Source organism: Artemia sp. Qi Xiang Cuo, chromosome 2, assembly GCF_049724085.1.
Source record: "Artemia sp. Qi Xiang Cuo chromosome 2, ASM4972408v1, whole genome shotgun sequence".
Taxonomy (NCBI): domain Eukaryota; kingdom Metazoa; phylum Arthropoda; class Branchiopoda; order Anostraca; family Artemiidae; genus Artemia; species Artemia sp. Qi Xiang Cuo.
Window position 1 is genome coordinate 50,459,797 of NC_142795.1, and position 16,958 is coordinate 50,476,754.

The following is a 16,958-nucleotide window of genomic DNA, read 5'->3' on the forward strand; positions in this document are numbered from 1 at the left end:
TGTATCATTTGTTAGATATACTTACTATTGAGAACTCTTTGCAGGAGCAAGACGCATGAGGCCAGTCCAGCCTTAATCTATGTATCAGCTAAAACCTTCGCTTTTTACTCCTTCCCATGTATTTCATGCTTTCCTTCTCTATCTTTATGGGGTCTAACTTATTAAAAATTACTTATATTTGGGCTCGATCTACTGTCCCCTGAACTTTATCTTTGCTAGGTCACCCTAGGTCACCCTTGGTGAACTACGATAATTCATTTAGACACAAACTAGTTTTATTACATCATAGTTCAAAGGCTAGATATCAACTGAAAAATGTCTATCATTGCCAATTGCAAGCGAAATTGAGGAATCTTTTTGCAGATTTTGCAGTTCATAAATGACATACATCAATAAAAATGAATTTTTTTACTTGTGTCTTGCAATACAGTCAACCTTACATCCAAGGTTAAGAAAATTACTTAAGCAGATAAATCTTGGAACAAAGCACGTTTGCACTAACAATAAAAATAATATTTATACCCGTAATCCTTGAAAATTAACGTTTAAATGGCTAGAGTGAAAGAAAGGGAGGGTGCTCTCTTATCTTCCTTTTGAGCCTGTCAAAAATGCTCTCCTATTAGTAGACATTCCAGAAGAGAAGACGGTAATACTACAATTAACTAAATTTTAAGCTGCCGATGGAGAATGAAGAAAGAGTAGAAAAAAGAAGTGGATTTTGGCAGGTTTTCATCGATAAAACTCTTAACAAGAATCGCCTTACTCTTATGTAGAAATGCACAATAGTTATTTAGTCACTCATATATTCATTTCTAAATGTGTTGTATTTAATTTTATAATTTGGTTTAAATTGTGTTTAATTTTATTTCATTTGGAAAAAAAAAATACTGTTAGAATTTAGAAAAATTTATTGTCCCTTTTTGGGGCATTAAATAAAGAAAAACACGTTTTTTTAACTGAAAGTAAGGGTTAACATTAAAACTCAAAACGAACAGAAATTATTCTATATATGAAGGGATCGCCCCTTCCTCTATGCCTTTCTCTTTGCGCTAAATCTTTTAGTACTTAAAAAAAATGTTCTATTCTAATTAAATGGCCTTTATGTTTCAGGAGCCGTTCTAAGAAAATTGGGATAAACAGTGAAACTTTAGCGTAAAGGACAAGGTATTAAGGAGGGGTCGATCCCTTCTTATGCAGAATAGTTTCTGTTCTTTTTTAGTTTTAATGTTGCTCCTTGCTTTCAGTTAAAAAAACTTTTTTCCTATTTAGTTTCTTATCGTTTTTCAAATGATACCGGTAAATCTGGCTTCCTCTCCACGAAAAATCTCCCGTTTCTCCCCGAAACGGGAAACTTATACATGGAAATTTCTTCCCATGTAAAATGCAACCCCCCCCCCGTAAAAATTATCTCCGAACAACTCCGTCCTCACTGGGAATCCCCCCCCCCTCCTGTAAAATTAAGATCTCCTTAACATATTTTAATTAGAAGAAGACTTTAATTTCTCATCGTTTCCCCAATCACTCCGGAAATCCCATCTTCCGTGGTATTTTGACCTGGAAATCCAAATACGCTGAAAAAAACCACCGGATAATTGCCCTGGAGCATCTGCAAATGAAAAATTTAGCTGGCAAAGAGAAAGTAAGACAAAGAAAAAGAACTTCACATAGGAATTTCGTCAAATTCCCCCAGCTTAAAATTTCCCCTGGAAAGTTCATCCCCGTAAATTTCCCACCGTACGGACAGTTATCCTTGCGAAAAATCTCCCTCACAGAAAATTCAGTCCCCCCCCATGAAAAATGTCTGTAGACTTTCCAATAACAAATACTTCACGTAAACAAAGAGAAACTTCAAGACTTACAGACCTTTCCCGATGTGATGTGGAGGGTCAAGTTATCTTCAAAGGCAGAGTTTTACTGGCCTTTTTACTATGTTGAACAAAACGGCTATCTCAAAATTTTGATCGGACGACTTTGCGGGAAAATGGGGTTGGGAGGGGGCTAGTTCCCTCTATTCTTTTTGCTCACGTAAAAAGAGCACTAGAACTATTAATTTCCGTTCGAATGAGCCCTTTCCCAATATTTTTCCCAATATATGCGATTCAAGGATGAAGCGCGGACTTATTTTTCAAAACGTTTGTGAAAATTTGTGCTCTGGGTACGGAAAGCAGTCGTACCGAGGAATGTTGTAAATCCCCTTATTCCGAGTCTCCTATTTAATGCCCTTGCAACATCCCATATTTTGCACATTTCTCCATTTTGGTAAATGCTCACCATCACCGAAAGACGGAAACCGTGCACCAGCTATTATAAGTTGGCTAAGTACCTGCCTAGTTTGTCAACATGGCAGTCAAATTCTGAACTTAGCTGAAGATATTCTGTAATAGACTCTAGCACTACGTGTGTCCAAATTGAACAACGTGCGTATAAAACGAGTTATAGATTATTTGTACGAGTCTCTACTAACTAGTTTGTCATTTATGTATTTCGTCTCGTGAAGTGATATTTGGTATTTATTAGAAGTGTGCTTTGTTTCCTTTGGTTGATTATCAATTACTCCGCATTTTTTTTTGGGGGGGGGAGGAAGAATTAAAAGAACTATAATAACGAATGAAAGATCTTAATCTGAAATGGGAAGCCGTGACAAAAAAATAAGAAGGAGCGAAAACAACTAAATGAACAACAAACAAACGAGACTGCGGCCAGTAGAGAGAAAACATAGAAAACTAAAACGACGCGGATATTTCACCTGTATGAAAACGAGACGTCTTCAGCACAGAGGAAACAAAGATAAAAACTAAAATGAACTAAAAACAAATAAAACCAATACCAATACTAATAAAATACAATTGTTGTAACTGATCCTCATAGGTCACAGAAGCTAATAGATATACTTCGATGAGAAAACCAAAGCAACTGGATAAAAAGAAAAACATGGAAATGAAGTTAATTATTTTGTTGCGAAATAATCCTTTTGTTAGCTATAATTGAAGCAATTCTTCTTGGTCTGGTAGGTAATATCGTCCTCTGGTGTTTTTTTTTTAAAATCTAGATTCACTTAGAAAATCTAGAACTATTGGTTCTTTTTTTAAAAGAATATTACAAATTGGGTCAATATTTAAATTTCCTGTGCCCCTGTTTATTGAAAGATTAGCGTAAATATGTTTTTTTATTGCAATGCCCTCTCTCGCCCACTGAGAAAAATCTCTATCATTAGAAATAGCCGTGGCCTCATCAAATTATACAAAATGGATAGGTTAAAAGAAGAGATGTTCTGTCAAAGCCGAAACAAAGGTTTCAGGAGGCTTGCTCAATTGTAGAGTTTTTTTCTCAATGAATTGCGATGCTAAATAAATCTTCTCCTCCAACACAAAATTTTCCGCTGGAGGAGAATTCAATTCTCTGCACTTTTCATGTTGGTTTCAGGTATTCAAATTGTAATGTAAAAAAGTACGAAAATACATTACAGAATAAATTACAAAAACACTTTGATTTAATACAAGATGTGACCTTTGCTAGTTTAGACATTCAGGTTATTATGAAATTAGTTATCCTGGTATATGAATCTTTTTTTATTTTAGTTTTAGAGGAGAATTTTATAAGCAGGTATTTGTTTTCTGGGCTTGTTTCTGGGGCAGATTCAAGGATGGTGTAGTTTGTATTTGGAAACACGGTTTAGACTCCTTAAACTTTTCCTTAAGCACTTACCTAGATTTGAAAAAAAATATAAAATTTACAGTGGAGTTTGAAGAAAATGACAAACTACCTTTTCTTGATATCTTGTTAATTAAAAGAGATTACCATTTACTTTTCTCAATATACAAAAAGTCTACGCACAATGATAGATATTTGAATTTTCATTCGTACCACCCTGTTTCGGTGAAATGAGGGGTTGTGTTGTCACTAGTGGATAGAGCTTTCAGAATTTGTTCCCAGGAATTTCTCGATTCTGAATTATTATATTTAAAGGATATTTTATTTTGTAATAGTTACCCAATTAAATTCATAGGTAAAATAATACAAAATAGACGTATTAAACATAATAGTAAAGTAATTGGAGTTTCACAGTCTCCAGATTTAAATGTGTCTAAAAGTATGATTTCTTTGCCATATGTACCGGGTTTGGGAGAGCAGCTTAAACGAATTTTGCAGAAATATATCATTAATACATGTTTTCAATCAGCGAGACCATCAAGTAGTTTTCTTAATTCTGGGAAGGATTTAACTCAGGGAAATTTAGTAAGTGGGTTGTATAAGATCCCTTGTTCTCGTGGGAAGCCTTATATTGGTAAAACTCACCAGCAATTTGTTGAAAGACTTATTGAGCATCGCAACTCAATAGAAAAAACTCTACAATTGAGCAAGCCTCCTGAAACCTTTGTTTTGTCTTTGGCAGAACATCTCTTCTTTCACCCTATCCATTTTGTATAATTTGATGAGTCCACAGCTATTTCTAATGGTAGATGTTTTTCTCAGTGGGCGACAGAGGCTATTGAAATAAAAAAACATATATTAGCTAATCTTCCAATAAATAGGGATACAGGAAATTCAAACATTGACGCAATTTATAATATCCTTTTGAAAATTGAATCAATAGTTACTAAGGGAATTAAGATTTTGCAAAATCACCAGGGGACGATATTACCTACAAGACCAAGAAGACTGCATCAATGATAGCTAACAAAAGGATTATTCTTCAACAAAATAATTAACTAAATTTCCATATTTTTACTTTTTTATCCAGTTACTCTGGTGTTCTCATCGAAGCAACTCTATTAGCTTCTGTGACCTATGAGGATCAGTTGCGATAAATGCATTTTATTAATGCTAGTGGTGGTTATATTTGTTTTTAGTTTTTATCTTTATTTCTTCTGTGCTGAAGACACCTCGTTTTTATACAGGCGAAATATCCGCGTCGTTTTAGTTTTTTATATTTTCTCTCTACTGACCGCAGTCTCGTTTGTTTGTTCTGCATTGAGTTGTTTTCTCTCTACTGACCGCAGTCTCGTTTGTTTGTTCTGCATTGAGTTGTTTTCTCTCTTTGTTGTTCTTAATAATAATTAAATAAAAAAAAAAAGTTTTTTAAACTGAAAGTAAGGAGCGACATTAAAACTTAAAACGAACAGAAATTATTCCGTATATGAAAGGGGCTGTCCCCTCCTCAACGCCTCGCTCTTTATGCTAAAGTTTTTTATTGTTTTAAAAAATAAAGCTGTGAGGCGGAGTCAAACTTTAGTGTAAAGAGTGAAGTGTTGAGGAGGGGACAGCCCCTTTTATATACGCATTAATTTCTGTTCGTTTTATGTTTTAATTCGCTCCTTACTTTCAGTTTAAAAAACTTGTTTTTTTAATTTAATTTCTGATCGTTTTTTAGTTAATGCAGCTTTTATTTGTATAAAAATTTTACTTTTCTTTTGCTAAATGGATGTCTTTACAAATTAACTTACGTAACTAACTTCTATATTCGTATATATTTTTCTGGCAAAAAATACAAAGTTGCAGATTTTTGCAGATATGAGATTGAAACCTATGTAATAGGGTTTTCTGATACGCTGAATGTGACGGTTTAATTTTCATTACAATTCTTTCACTTGTAGGGGATGTTTCCCCCTTCTTTAAGAAATCGAGTAAATTTTCTCAGGCTCGTAGCCTTTGATGAGTAATACTAAACTTAATAAAATTTATATATTTAGGATCAGCATTATAAACACATTCTTTTGATACATTTATTGACATCAAAATTTCGTTTTTAAAAGTTTCGATTACTATAGAGCCGTATCGCTTGTTTTTTATTGTTTTTTTTATTACGTATATGTTATTACTTATATGAAGGGGTTCTCCCCTTAGTCAATACCACGCTCTTTACGTTAAAAGTTAAAAAAAATTTTGATTCAGAAACCCCTGAATCACAAAGGCCGTTTAATTAGAATAGATAGCTCTTTTGAAAGCACTAAAAAAAACTGTAGCGTAAAGAGCGAGGTACTGACTTGGGGGAGAACCCCCTCACATGCGTTATAATTTCTGTTCGTTTTAAGTTCTAATATTCCTTCTTACATTTCAATTGAAAAAACTTGTTTTTTTTTATTTAATTTCTGATCGTTTCTTAAATAATTCTTGGAAATCCGGCGCCCCCTTCATAGAAATGTCCCTTACCCCAAAGAAACATCCTCCACGGAAATATTCTCCAGAGTAACCCCCTCCTCTAGCCCCCCCCCCCTCCAGAAAAAATCCTTCCTGAAAATGGTTGTATACTTCCCAATAACCAATAAATAATGCTGGCAAGTCCGGCGTCCCCTTCATGGCAATTTCCCTTCCCCCATGAAAACTTCCTTCATGAACAGATCCTCCAACATAACCAATGACCCACCCATACCACCCACAACCAGAAAAAAAAACACCATAAAAAATCATTATAAATACCAAAAAACAAAAAAAAATGTTAAAAATGGGTAAAGTTAAAAAATTTTAGCCCTCCCTCTGGGAACTTCGGGGGATTAAGTCATCCTAAAAGACATATTTATCATATTTTCGGCCATGCTGAACAAAATGGCTATCTCAAAATTTGATTGGGTGACTTTGGGAAAAAAATAAGCGTGGAAGGGGGCCTAGTTGCCCTCCATTTTTTTTGGTCACTTAAACAGGGCACTAGAACTTTTAATTTCAGTTCCAATGAGCCCTCCCACGATATTATAGGACCGCTGGGTCGATACGATCACCCCTGGGGAAAAAAAACAAAAAAAAACAAACAAACAAACAAACAAACAAATAAACACGCATCCGTGATCTTTCTTCTGACAAAAAATGTAAAATTCCACATTTTTGTAGATAGGAACTTGAAACCTCTATAGTAGGGTTCTCTGATAAGCTAAAGATGATGGTGTGATTTTCATTAAGGTTCTATAACTTTTAGGGGGCTTTCCCCTTTTTTTGAAAATCAGCCAAATTTTCTCAGGCGGGTAACTTTTGATGGGTAGCACTAAACTTGATGAAAAATCTATATTTGAAATCAGCATTGCAATTTGATTCTTTTGATATATCTATTGGTATCAATAACCCGTTTTCTAGAGTTTCGGTTACCATTGAGCCGGGTCGCTCCTTACTTACAGTTCGTTACCACGAACTGTTTGATAATATCTTCGAAGATTTCTTGTAATTGTCATATTCTCGCAAAATTGTGATACTCCCTTTCTATGCCTCATATTTTTGCTCTTTCTCCTTTTTGGTCTCTGCTATCGAATAAAAATAAATATACAGTCCGGTCTTGCTTTTGTCGTTTCTTAAAGTTTCTTTTATGTTTGCCCCCTTGGATAATTAATACTATGATAAGTGTTAAGTAATACATTCCTTACCGATATCCGGCTATATAGAAAAGAATTCAAAAGTTTCGGCATAGTTTGATAAGGGTACGCCCTCTGACGTTTTTCATTATTAGTGTTTTTTCTTTATTATGTTTTCTTTTCTTTATCAGTGTTTTTACTTTGTTAGTGTTTACCTTTAGTATTTTTCTTGTATTACTTTTTTTTGTCATTACTCCACTTGTGATTTTGTATCTTTAAAGTGGGCATTCATTCGATCCTCCGGATCGTCACTAAGATTCTAAAGTGTGTTTTATAACCAACTTTATAGCTTATTTGAGTCTGGGGACATGTTATCTACTAAATAATATGTATTTCGTCGAAATCATTCCACTGCACGTGCTTGAGTTAATCTGTAGGGTATATCACGACAAGTGACGAAATGTGTCGTAAGGCAATTGGTGATTTACTGGGGTTCTGCAACCACTTAACACGATCAGTCATAACATTCTTCTCAGATAACTCTTTTATCACGGAATTAATTGACACAATCACCACTGGTTTCAGTCATTTTTTGCAGGATGACAGAAGTTTTTTTCTGCCAACAGAATAAATTCGACTCAACAGCCATCTGAAGATAGAGTTCCACAACGCACAGTGCTTGGGTCGCTACTCTTAATTCAAAGATAGATAACTTTATACATACTGCCAAGACTATCTCCACCAAATCCTATTCGCTGATGATTCAAACCAATTTTTACCTGCCAACTATCTTGGCACTCTCGTTAGATGGTCCTAAAATGCTCTTAGTAAATTCCAGATGTGGTGTCGTAAAAGCCACCTGACCATAAATAGTGGAAAAAACTGTTTATTTTTGTTCACTCCAGGACACGGAAACATAGACCTTAGGTCCAGTGAAATTACTTTCGAAGTTAAGCTATTAAAGTCACATCTTAAGTTGCTTTTTAAATTAAAATTGTCAGAGTAGGAATATACACTTTTTCACCATTAGCTTTGTTTAAGGGATAAAGTCCCGAAAAAGCAAATTTCAAAGTTAGGAGACTTAAAGTGCGTTTTTCTTGCTCTTTCCAGACAAAGTAGATCAAGTGATGCAGAAATGAGTAGCAAATCAGGGTAAACCCTGATAGGGTGATGGTGGTTCCAAGGTCAAAGAATATATTGATTAGTCATTGGATGTTGTGCCCCTTGGCTATGTCTGCCTGAAGAGCCAAATGAAGACACGGTTTAATACTATATTCATTATTTTCAGTTATAAATACAGTTATGGAAACTGGAAAGGTGGTATGCTACACAAACATAAATTTTCTAAGACAGCGAAAGCAACCTTTTTTTGCTGTTATCAAAAATTGTTTATAAAAGGAATATTTTTTCAGATATACCCATAAAAGCTATTATATTCATATTATATTTGCAAATACAAATATAATTTATATTATATTGAATACAGGGTAGGGGAAGGTATTTTATTTTCCAATATCTAGGGAATAGATATTGTAGGGGTTTCTTTCAATTTTTGAATAAATACATGAGAAAATCCTTTTTCAATGAAAAAACAAAGAAAGGGCATTTTTCATAGTCTATGGGGGAAGGGAACGAAAATTGAGGGCAAGGAGAAAATGTCCCCATGCCCTATTAACCCACACAGGCACCTCATCTACCTCTGTAGTATCTCAGTCAAAGTGTGAGCAAGGAATTTTGCGAATTAGAATTATGATTTAGGAATAGATGTTTATCCTGAACCTGGAAATCTACAGATGAATCTTAGTATTACTGAATCTATTTATTTTTATCGCGATGTCCTCTGGTTAAACAATTAATTGTTGGAACGTGGAGATGTGTAATTCCAATTTTTGCGCGAGGAACGTGGAGCTGATGGGGAGGAGACTTATCTTCCTCACGTTAAGAATAATTGGTTCGTTTCATTTCACCCTTCTTTTTCATTTGATAAAAAGTACTTGTCAGGCAAGACCACTTTTCATATTGTATTGGATAAAAAAACATTTTTTTTTTCAACTGAAAGCAAGGAGAGGCGTCAAAACTTAATACGAACAGAAATTATTACGTATATGACGGGGGTGTCATATTACGGTTAAGTTGCAACGGCCAACTGATATGACACGAAACACTTTCTCATATTTCAATGACTGTTGCAAATCAAAAGACCAGCATAAGATATAAATTGCCTAATAGTAACAATAAAATAGTAATTGCTTATTTAGAACCCACTATGCAAATATAATAAAAGTGGAGGAGAAAGACAGAAACAATGACACGATAAACAAACATCAACACTATGAGCGCAAAAACATCCAAATCGACAGGTGGTATGGTCGTAGTTTTTCCATGACTGTTGCTAAGTATTGATCTTGGACTGTGCTATATAGGCTTGGTTCTTCCTGAGAAGGCGTTAAAAGGAAAACTTTGAGTAGACTTGGTTATAAGGGGGAGGGATGAAAGAGGAGGGGTGCAGCTGTATTAAACTTAAGTGGCTCAGTGCCGTAGTGAATTTTTAGTAGCAGTAGCATATTTTGTGAAGTGTTTATGATTTGTAGAAAGGAGTGTAAAAGTAAAGTGACGAGAGGCGTCACATCACTTAAACAAACTGAACTAAAAGCTCTCCCTGAGGTGGTGATGGATAAACTTCATAGCGTGATAACTGAAGGCTGGGACAATGAATACATCCCAGATAACTGGAAGACCTCAATAATTGTCCCTATCTTCTGAAAAGGAGACCTAATGGACTGCAAAAACTACCATGGTATATCCCCTATCCCCATTGCTGCCAAGCTGTTTGCAGTGATACCTTTATATAGATTCAGAGACACCCGAAGCCGACACACGGGACACAACCAAGCATGATTTAAACTGGGCACGGGCTGCTGTGACCAGATTCGTAGCTTATGACAACTCCTGGACCACCGTTTTAAACCACAGCAAGAAGCAATCCAACTCGTCATATACTTCATGACCGCGTTTGATTCCCTCCGTTGTGAGGCACTATAGGAAGCCATGAGAGAGGATGGTGTACCCGATAGGATCATCAGTCTTATCAAGACATACAATGCTGAAACAAATGCCCTGGTAAGAGTCGATGGCCATCTTTCAGATCTGGTCCTGATCGAGGAAGGTGTACGTTAAGGCTGTGTCCTTTCACCATCTTTTTTTAACATCGTCATCGATTGGATCCTCAGGGTCCTGGACAAGTATAAAGGTGTTGCAATGAGCCCGTCCTTCTCCGTCACAGATCTTGACTATGCTGACGATGTGAACATGCTGAAGCCCAGTGCAGAATCTGGTGCAGAAGCCCAGGCTATGATAAATGACATGGCAGTCAAGGAACTCTCGACTGGTCTCCAAATAAGCCTACCAAAAAAACAAAATCCATGCGAACAGATGGGATGGATGAAACCCCTGTTGCCCTAAATGGTAATCAGATAGAGGACGTCCAGTCGTTCAAATACCACGGATTGATTGTAAACCTTGCCGGCAAATCTTCAGAAGGAATTCAGAGCCGCATATCGTCAGACTGGAGTGTCTTCCTTCAACTACAGAAGCATGGAAGCAGAGCGAAATATAGCTACGCAAAAAGTTCCGAGTGTATGAAGCTTTGGTTCTCTCTGTCCTCCTCTAGGGATGTGAAACATGGTCACTTAAAGTAGCCGAAGCGTTGAGTTTGAATATATTCAACCACAAATGCTTGCCCTAAGTCCTGGGTGTCCGCCTCTCAGATAGAATCTCGAATAAAGAAGTGAGGAGAAGATGTGGGAATCGCCCACTTGTCTCTGACATTTTTAAGCACAAGAGATTAAGATGATTTGGCCAAACAATGCGCAGACCAGATGACCATATAAGCATGATTTGTCTGCCACTGAAATGTCTACCACTACCGGCATGGAAGAAGAGGGCAGGAGGCCTAAAGAAGACGTGGCTAGTAACAGTTAAGTCTGATCTGGAGCCAGTTGGAGGATTCCGAAAATATGGCTGTCGCTGGGATCGCCAGTGGCATGAAATGGTGAGACCTGCCACTCTCGACTGGAACCTTTAGAAGGAGAAATGTTATCATCTTCTGGGTACAACGATGAGTCTGGATATAGCTTAAAAATGCAACAACTACAAGTATGCACAAGATTTTTATTCTACTTCTTTGATAGAAAGAAAGGGGTTTCGCAGAAAATCTGTGTAACAGCTCAAATTTATTTATAGCCGCTGGCGAATGTTTCTGTTTTAAATTCTATACTTCCAGATGTGATTTTTTGTTTAACGCTTGTCGCCAGTTTCTATCGAGTATAACTCAAGCGAATTTATTTCAATCAGCCTTGTCTTCTCACTTTTTTAGTTCTCGAAAACGTCATTTTTTTCTCCTGGCTACTTCTAAATGTTCAGAAAACGACAAGATAGAGGAGTTGTTAAATGATTTTAACCCCTTGACCAACCAGTTGACTGAGTGGGTAAGGAGATTGACGTACTTTGTTGAACTTTAAAACCATGTGTCAAAATAGACATTTTGTTGCTACAGTCGTGTGGTCCATGTCGCCCCCAAAGATCCTTAATAGCTACCGAAGATCAACGACTCGCATCTTTTTCGCATAAATTATGAAAATGCCGAAGTGAAAATGAATCTCGATGATTGGTTCTTTACTTTTCGAATAAGATAGGTAATGGCAGTGATAATCGATATAAAATTTCGCTCTGTTGACATTCTAATGACTATTTTTTTATGCTATGTATTTAAATTTAACTAGTATAATTGGTAGTGTTAATGACAAAGATGAAAATAATAGCACAACTCATGTATGTAACACTCTACAGAGTAGCTGAACAAAAAAGGACGAATTTCGCAGATTTTTAGCGCTTTTTTCACAGGCTTTGAAAATTAATAGTGGCAACCCTGTATATTGGCTAATTTCTAGAGGGACACTAAAAGTGTCCATTTTTGGCTGATTTGGACACTTTTGTCCTTAAAACCCTGACTGTAATCGATAGAAGAAACAGAAGAAAAAGAAGCTGATGAAATTTTGCATTAGGAATATTTCTATTAATAGCTTATGAGATATGGAGGATAAACTTCCAACAATCACTGGGAAGCAGCCCCAATTGATGAAACAAGATTTATCAAAACTGGTAAAGTGTTAAAAGCCAAGTCAATTGTAATGGTGAAGCCCAATTCGTGGTATTTTGTAGGTTAGCTTTTTCTTTTGAGCTGGTAAAATTCCAAATGGTGGTAATGTCAGTGCTTTGATAAAATTCTAGTTTAGCTAATTTTTGCTATCTTGGAAGTGGGTTAAGTTAAGAGGATGAAGCTTTCAGGGATGGATCTACAGACTAGGCTAAGGAGGGCAGTCACTTTTGACAACATTTAAAAATCTGGTAAATTTCTAGGTGGTCCTATAACTTAGTTAGAATGAAACTGAAAACATCATTTGATGTCTTTTTTATGCTCTTTCATAATTCAAAAATCACTTCTGGGGCCAATTACATCTTGTGCCCTTAAAGGGGCCCTGGAGGTATTTTATATGAATAAAGAAAAGTACAAAAAGGATCAAATGATATTTTCACTTCCATCCTAGCTAAATTATATGGCCAACTGCAAATTTACCCACTCCCCTAATGTGCAAATATATACCCTGAATTGTTGACAGAAAAGTTTTGGATTACAAAATTTGGTAATTTCTAGTTGGCGCTATAATTTTTGGTAAATTTCTAGTTGGCACTTTAATTTAGCTAAGATGAATAGTCTAGGCCTATGAAAACATGATTGGATGCCTTTTTCATGCTCTTTCATAATTGTTTCTGGGGCTAGGGTAAAAAACCAGTATCCAATTGAGCAAAATTATGTAAAATTAAAACCCTCACATCTTGTTACCAAAGAGGAATTGAGAAGGATTGGGTATGTTAATGAATAGCTAAAAGTCTAAGCTATGCATCAATATGGTTATTATTCATATTATTTAAGATCAGAGACTTGAAATTCTTAATTTATTGACTTACCTGCAGGGACCTCTTTTTGGAAATACCAATTATCCTATTTTGATGTATATATCCTTTTAGTGTTTCAGTTTTATTCATATATTAACAGAAAGCTGATTTTCTTCTGATTCTATAAATATAACTTTTATTGCTTGATATTTATTCTATAAATCACAAATATTCAAATATAGTTTTTCTCTTCAGTTGCTTTTCAAAACAGAGACCATATTTTCAGTTTATGCTGACAAATCATTGGTGAAAATTTGACCAAGAAGGCGGGGTTCTTGTTACTGCCCTCACATTGCTTCATGTTGTAGTAAAAAGGGGTGGTCCAAAAACCCATTGCTATTTTTCCAAAATGCCAAAGAAAAGTGGTCTTTCCCAAAAAGAGGTCTTTTACCCTAGTTGCATCTTGAGCCCTTAAAGGGGCCCCATAGGTATTTCATTTTTGTAACCACACAAAGAAGTTATCAAAACTAGTTAAGTTATTGAAAAGTGGAAAAACATCACTAGTTTAAAATAAGTGGTAAATTTTTAATAAATCACATTATTGAGTTAGGAATAAAGTGAATACACCATTCAATTCCTTTTTTATGCTGATTACAAATATAATAATATTTTCTATTGGAAATGAATTTCAGCCCCCCCCCCTAACCTAACCTCCACCCCCATATGTGCAAATATATATCCTGAATTGGCATATATAAGGGGGGGGGGCTAAATTCCTTTCCAATAGAAATAATTGTTATATTTGTAATTAGCATAAGAAAAGGCATCAAATGATATATTTACTTTATTTGAAACTCAATAATATGATTTGGTAAAAATTTACCAAATAAGTTGTTCAAGAGTAATATATTCCAAAAATATTTATTTATAACAATTCAAACCTCATTTATTAGGCAAGTCAAATATAAACCATTTCAAGTTTTTCAAATGCTGTCAACAAAAATAGTGCTGAATTTTGTAATTTAAAACTTTGCTGTTGACAATTCAGGGTATATATTTGCACATTATGGGGGTGGGGTGGGTAGATTTTATGGTAAATTTGCAGTTGGCCATTTAATTTAGAGCTGGGATCAAAGTGAAAACAACATTTGATGCTTTTTTTGCTCTTTCATTATTCATATAAAATACCTTTGGTCCCCCTTTAAGGGCTCAATATGCAACTAGACCCAGAAGCATTTTTTGAAAGAGCATAAAAAAGGAATCAAATGATTCTTTCACTTTCATTCTAGCTAAATTATAGTGCCAACTAGAAATTTATCCAAAATTCAGTGCTATTTTGTCAACAGCATTTGAAAAATTTGAAATGGTAAGAAAACATTTATATTTGAGTTGCCTAATAAATGAGGTTTGAATTGTTATAAATAAGTATTTTTGGAATATATAACCTAACCTTAAATGCAACTAGCTCCAGAAGCAACTCTTGAATTATGAAAGAACAAAAAAGGCATCAAATGATGTTTTCACTTTCATCATAGCTAAATTATAGGGTCACCTAGAAATTTACCAAACATCTTTGGGTGAAATTCTACTTTAGCTATCTTGGAAAGGGGCTAGGTTAGGGAAATGAAACTTTCAGGGATGGGTCTACAGGCTGAAGTGTGTCCTGGGAAGGTATTTTGTAGTATCTACCTCCACTCCTTCTCCCTCTAGAGGGTCGTGGCCTTTGATGACCTTTAAAAATCTGTGTTATAAAAGATGTAGGCAAATTTCAGGACCCTTTAAAGAGAGAAGGAGTAGAGACAGGTACTTCAAAATACCTTCTTGGGACATGTTTTTGTTTATTGACCCATCCCTGAAAGTGTCATTTTCCTAACCTAACCCCTCTCCAAGATAGCCAGAAGTAGCTAAAGTAGAATTTTACCAATCTGTGTTATAAAAGTGAAACCACATGTAAACTAGATTGTCTGCTTTAATAAAGTACCAGTATTGCAATATTGGGTATATATTTGCAAATTAGGGGGGGGGGGGTATATACTCTGTAAATATAAAGGTTCTAAGAAATTCATGAATTTCTTAGAAAAACAAGGAAAGAAGTTAAGATAAAGGTTCTCCCCCTGCAAAATGTGTTAACTATGATTATTATGCATATTATGGAGTAAGAATTGTTTTCTTAAAGTGTTTTCTTATGTCCAACTGGGCTCCTAGGCTTATAATACTGGTTGGCTAATTTAAAGACTTGTATATATATTGTATTAACAGCATTATTGGGAAAGCAAATCATGTTGCAGGAGTTTTAAGGTGCAAACTTCACTTTTGGAAAGGATAAGACCCTTTGCTATCTCTACAAAGCTTTAGTACAGACAATCCTTAAATATGATCATTGCACCATGTCCCTTTTACCACAACAACATCAAAGCTCTTAAAAAAGTTCAAAGACAATTAACAAAGTTCTGTTCTACTCTGAGAAACTTACCTTGCAAAGATAGGCTCTGCAAGCTCAAACTTCCTTCACTAGCTTATCAACTGCACCAAGGAGACCTCATTGGGGTATACTAGCTTTGCTACAACACCTACATAAACATCCAGGCTACTGATGTTCTCAGCTTCAGCCACACAAACCTTTGTGGTCACAACCTCAAGCTTCAAGAGGAGAGATTCCAATAGGACATTGGGCATTCAAGAACCAAGTATCACAAACACTAGAACAACCTCCCCTCTGAAGTCATCAATGCCAACTCATTAAACTTGTTCAAGCAGGAACTGGACAAAAACTATGGTGAAAGTGCCTACCATTTTTTTCAATTTAAAAGATTTCTGTAGAGGCCCTGTGGCCTATTTGTTTTGCATTATATTATTATATATATACACTGTCAAATTAGCCATTGGGTTATATCCCCCCAGAAAACTGTTTTCAGTTTCAAAACTTTACTCTATCCCAATTTATGAGGTTTCAAAGATCTGCAAATAGATTTCCTAAATTTAGCAAAAACCCATTGATATGGCTTAAAATTCTACTCAAATAATGGGAATTGAATTTTCAGAACTAAAACCAGAAAAAAAGATACTGATAACTGAAAACTAAGGTAAAATGTTGTTTTGTTAAAATTTCAATAGGTTCTACCTGTCAAGTAAAAACATTTCTATGACTTAGAAATCAGAGGATGGTTAACATAGCAGCTTGGAAATACCTTCCCAAAGTATGTTTTTGGCACTGGATTTGTTAGGAAAGTTGCATTTTCCTAACCTAACCCCTATCTAAGATGGCAAAAAGTAGCTGAACTAGAATTTTACCAGTAGTTTGGTAAAGTTTTAAGGTCAATGACATAGAGTCAAGGAGAAAACACTATATGATTATGATAATACTATATGATTCCTTTTTGTATGTTCTTTCCAAATATAATAACCAATTCACTCTCAATAAGTCATCTCTTTTTCAAATTGATTTAACAGTTTGTCAAAATAATGGAAAATTCAAAGAATATACATACAATTCTTCCTTGGTATCACAAACAGTTGCATCTGATTTGATAATAATTGGCGACTTTGATTTCCCCTTGGTTGAGTGGGTGGATGGACTTGGTCATCTGGCATCTGGCAGTGGGGATTCACCATTTGTGTCTTGTTTATCTGACAATTTCCTTCACCAAATGTTTGAAAAACCCACAAGGCACCATGGTGACCAGAACCCTTCCTTGTTGGATCTTGTAATCCTGAGTGACCCAGACTCCC

At 35.4% G+C, this 16,958-nt stretch overlaps 1 protein-coding gene across 1 annotated transcript in view; it reads left to right on the plus strand.

Annotated features, from left to right (window-relative positions):
- Window positions 1-12,306: 12,306 nt before the first annotated feature.
- eIF2gamma (eukaryotic translation initiation factor 2 subunit gamma) overlaps window positions 12,307-16,958 on the plus strand; it is a 65,709-nt gene continuing 61,057 nt past the window's right edge. Inside the window, exon 1 of the mRNA XM_089101573.1 lies at window positions 12,307-12,434. Within this exon, the coding sequence (XP_088957699.1) occupies window positions 12,366-12,434 (69 nt within the window). The 5' untranslated portion in view covers window positions 12,307-12,365. The remainder of the gene's footprint in view (window positions 12,435-16,958) is intronic.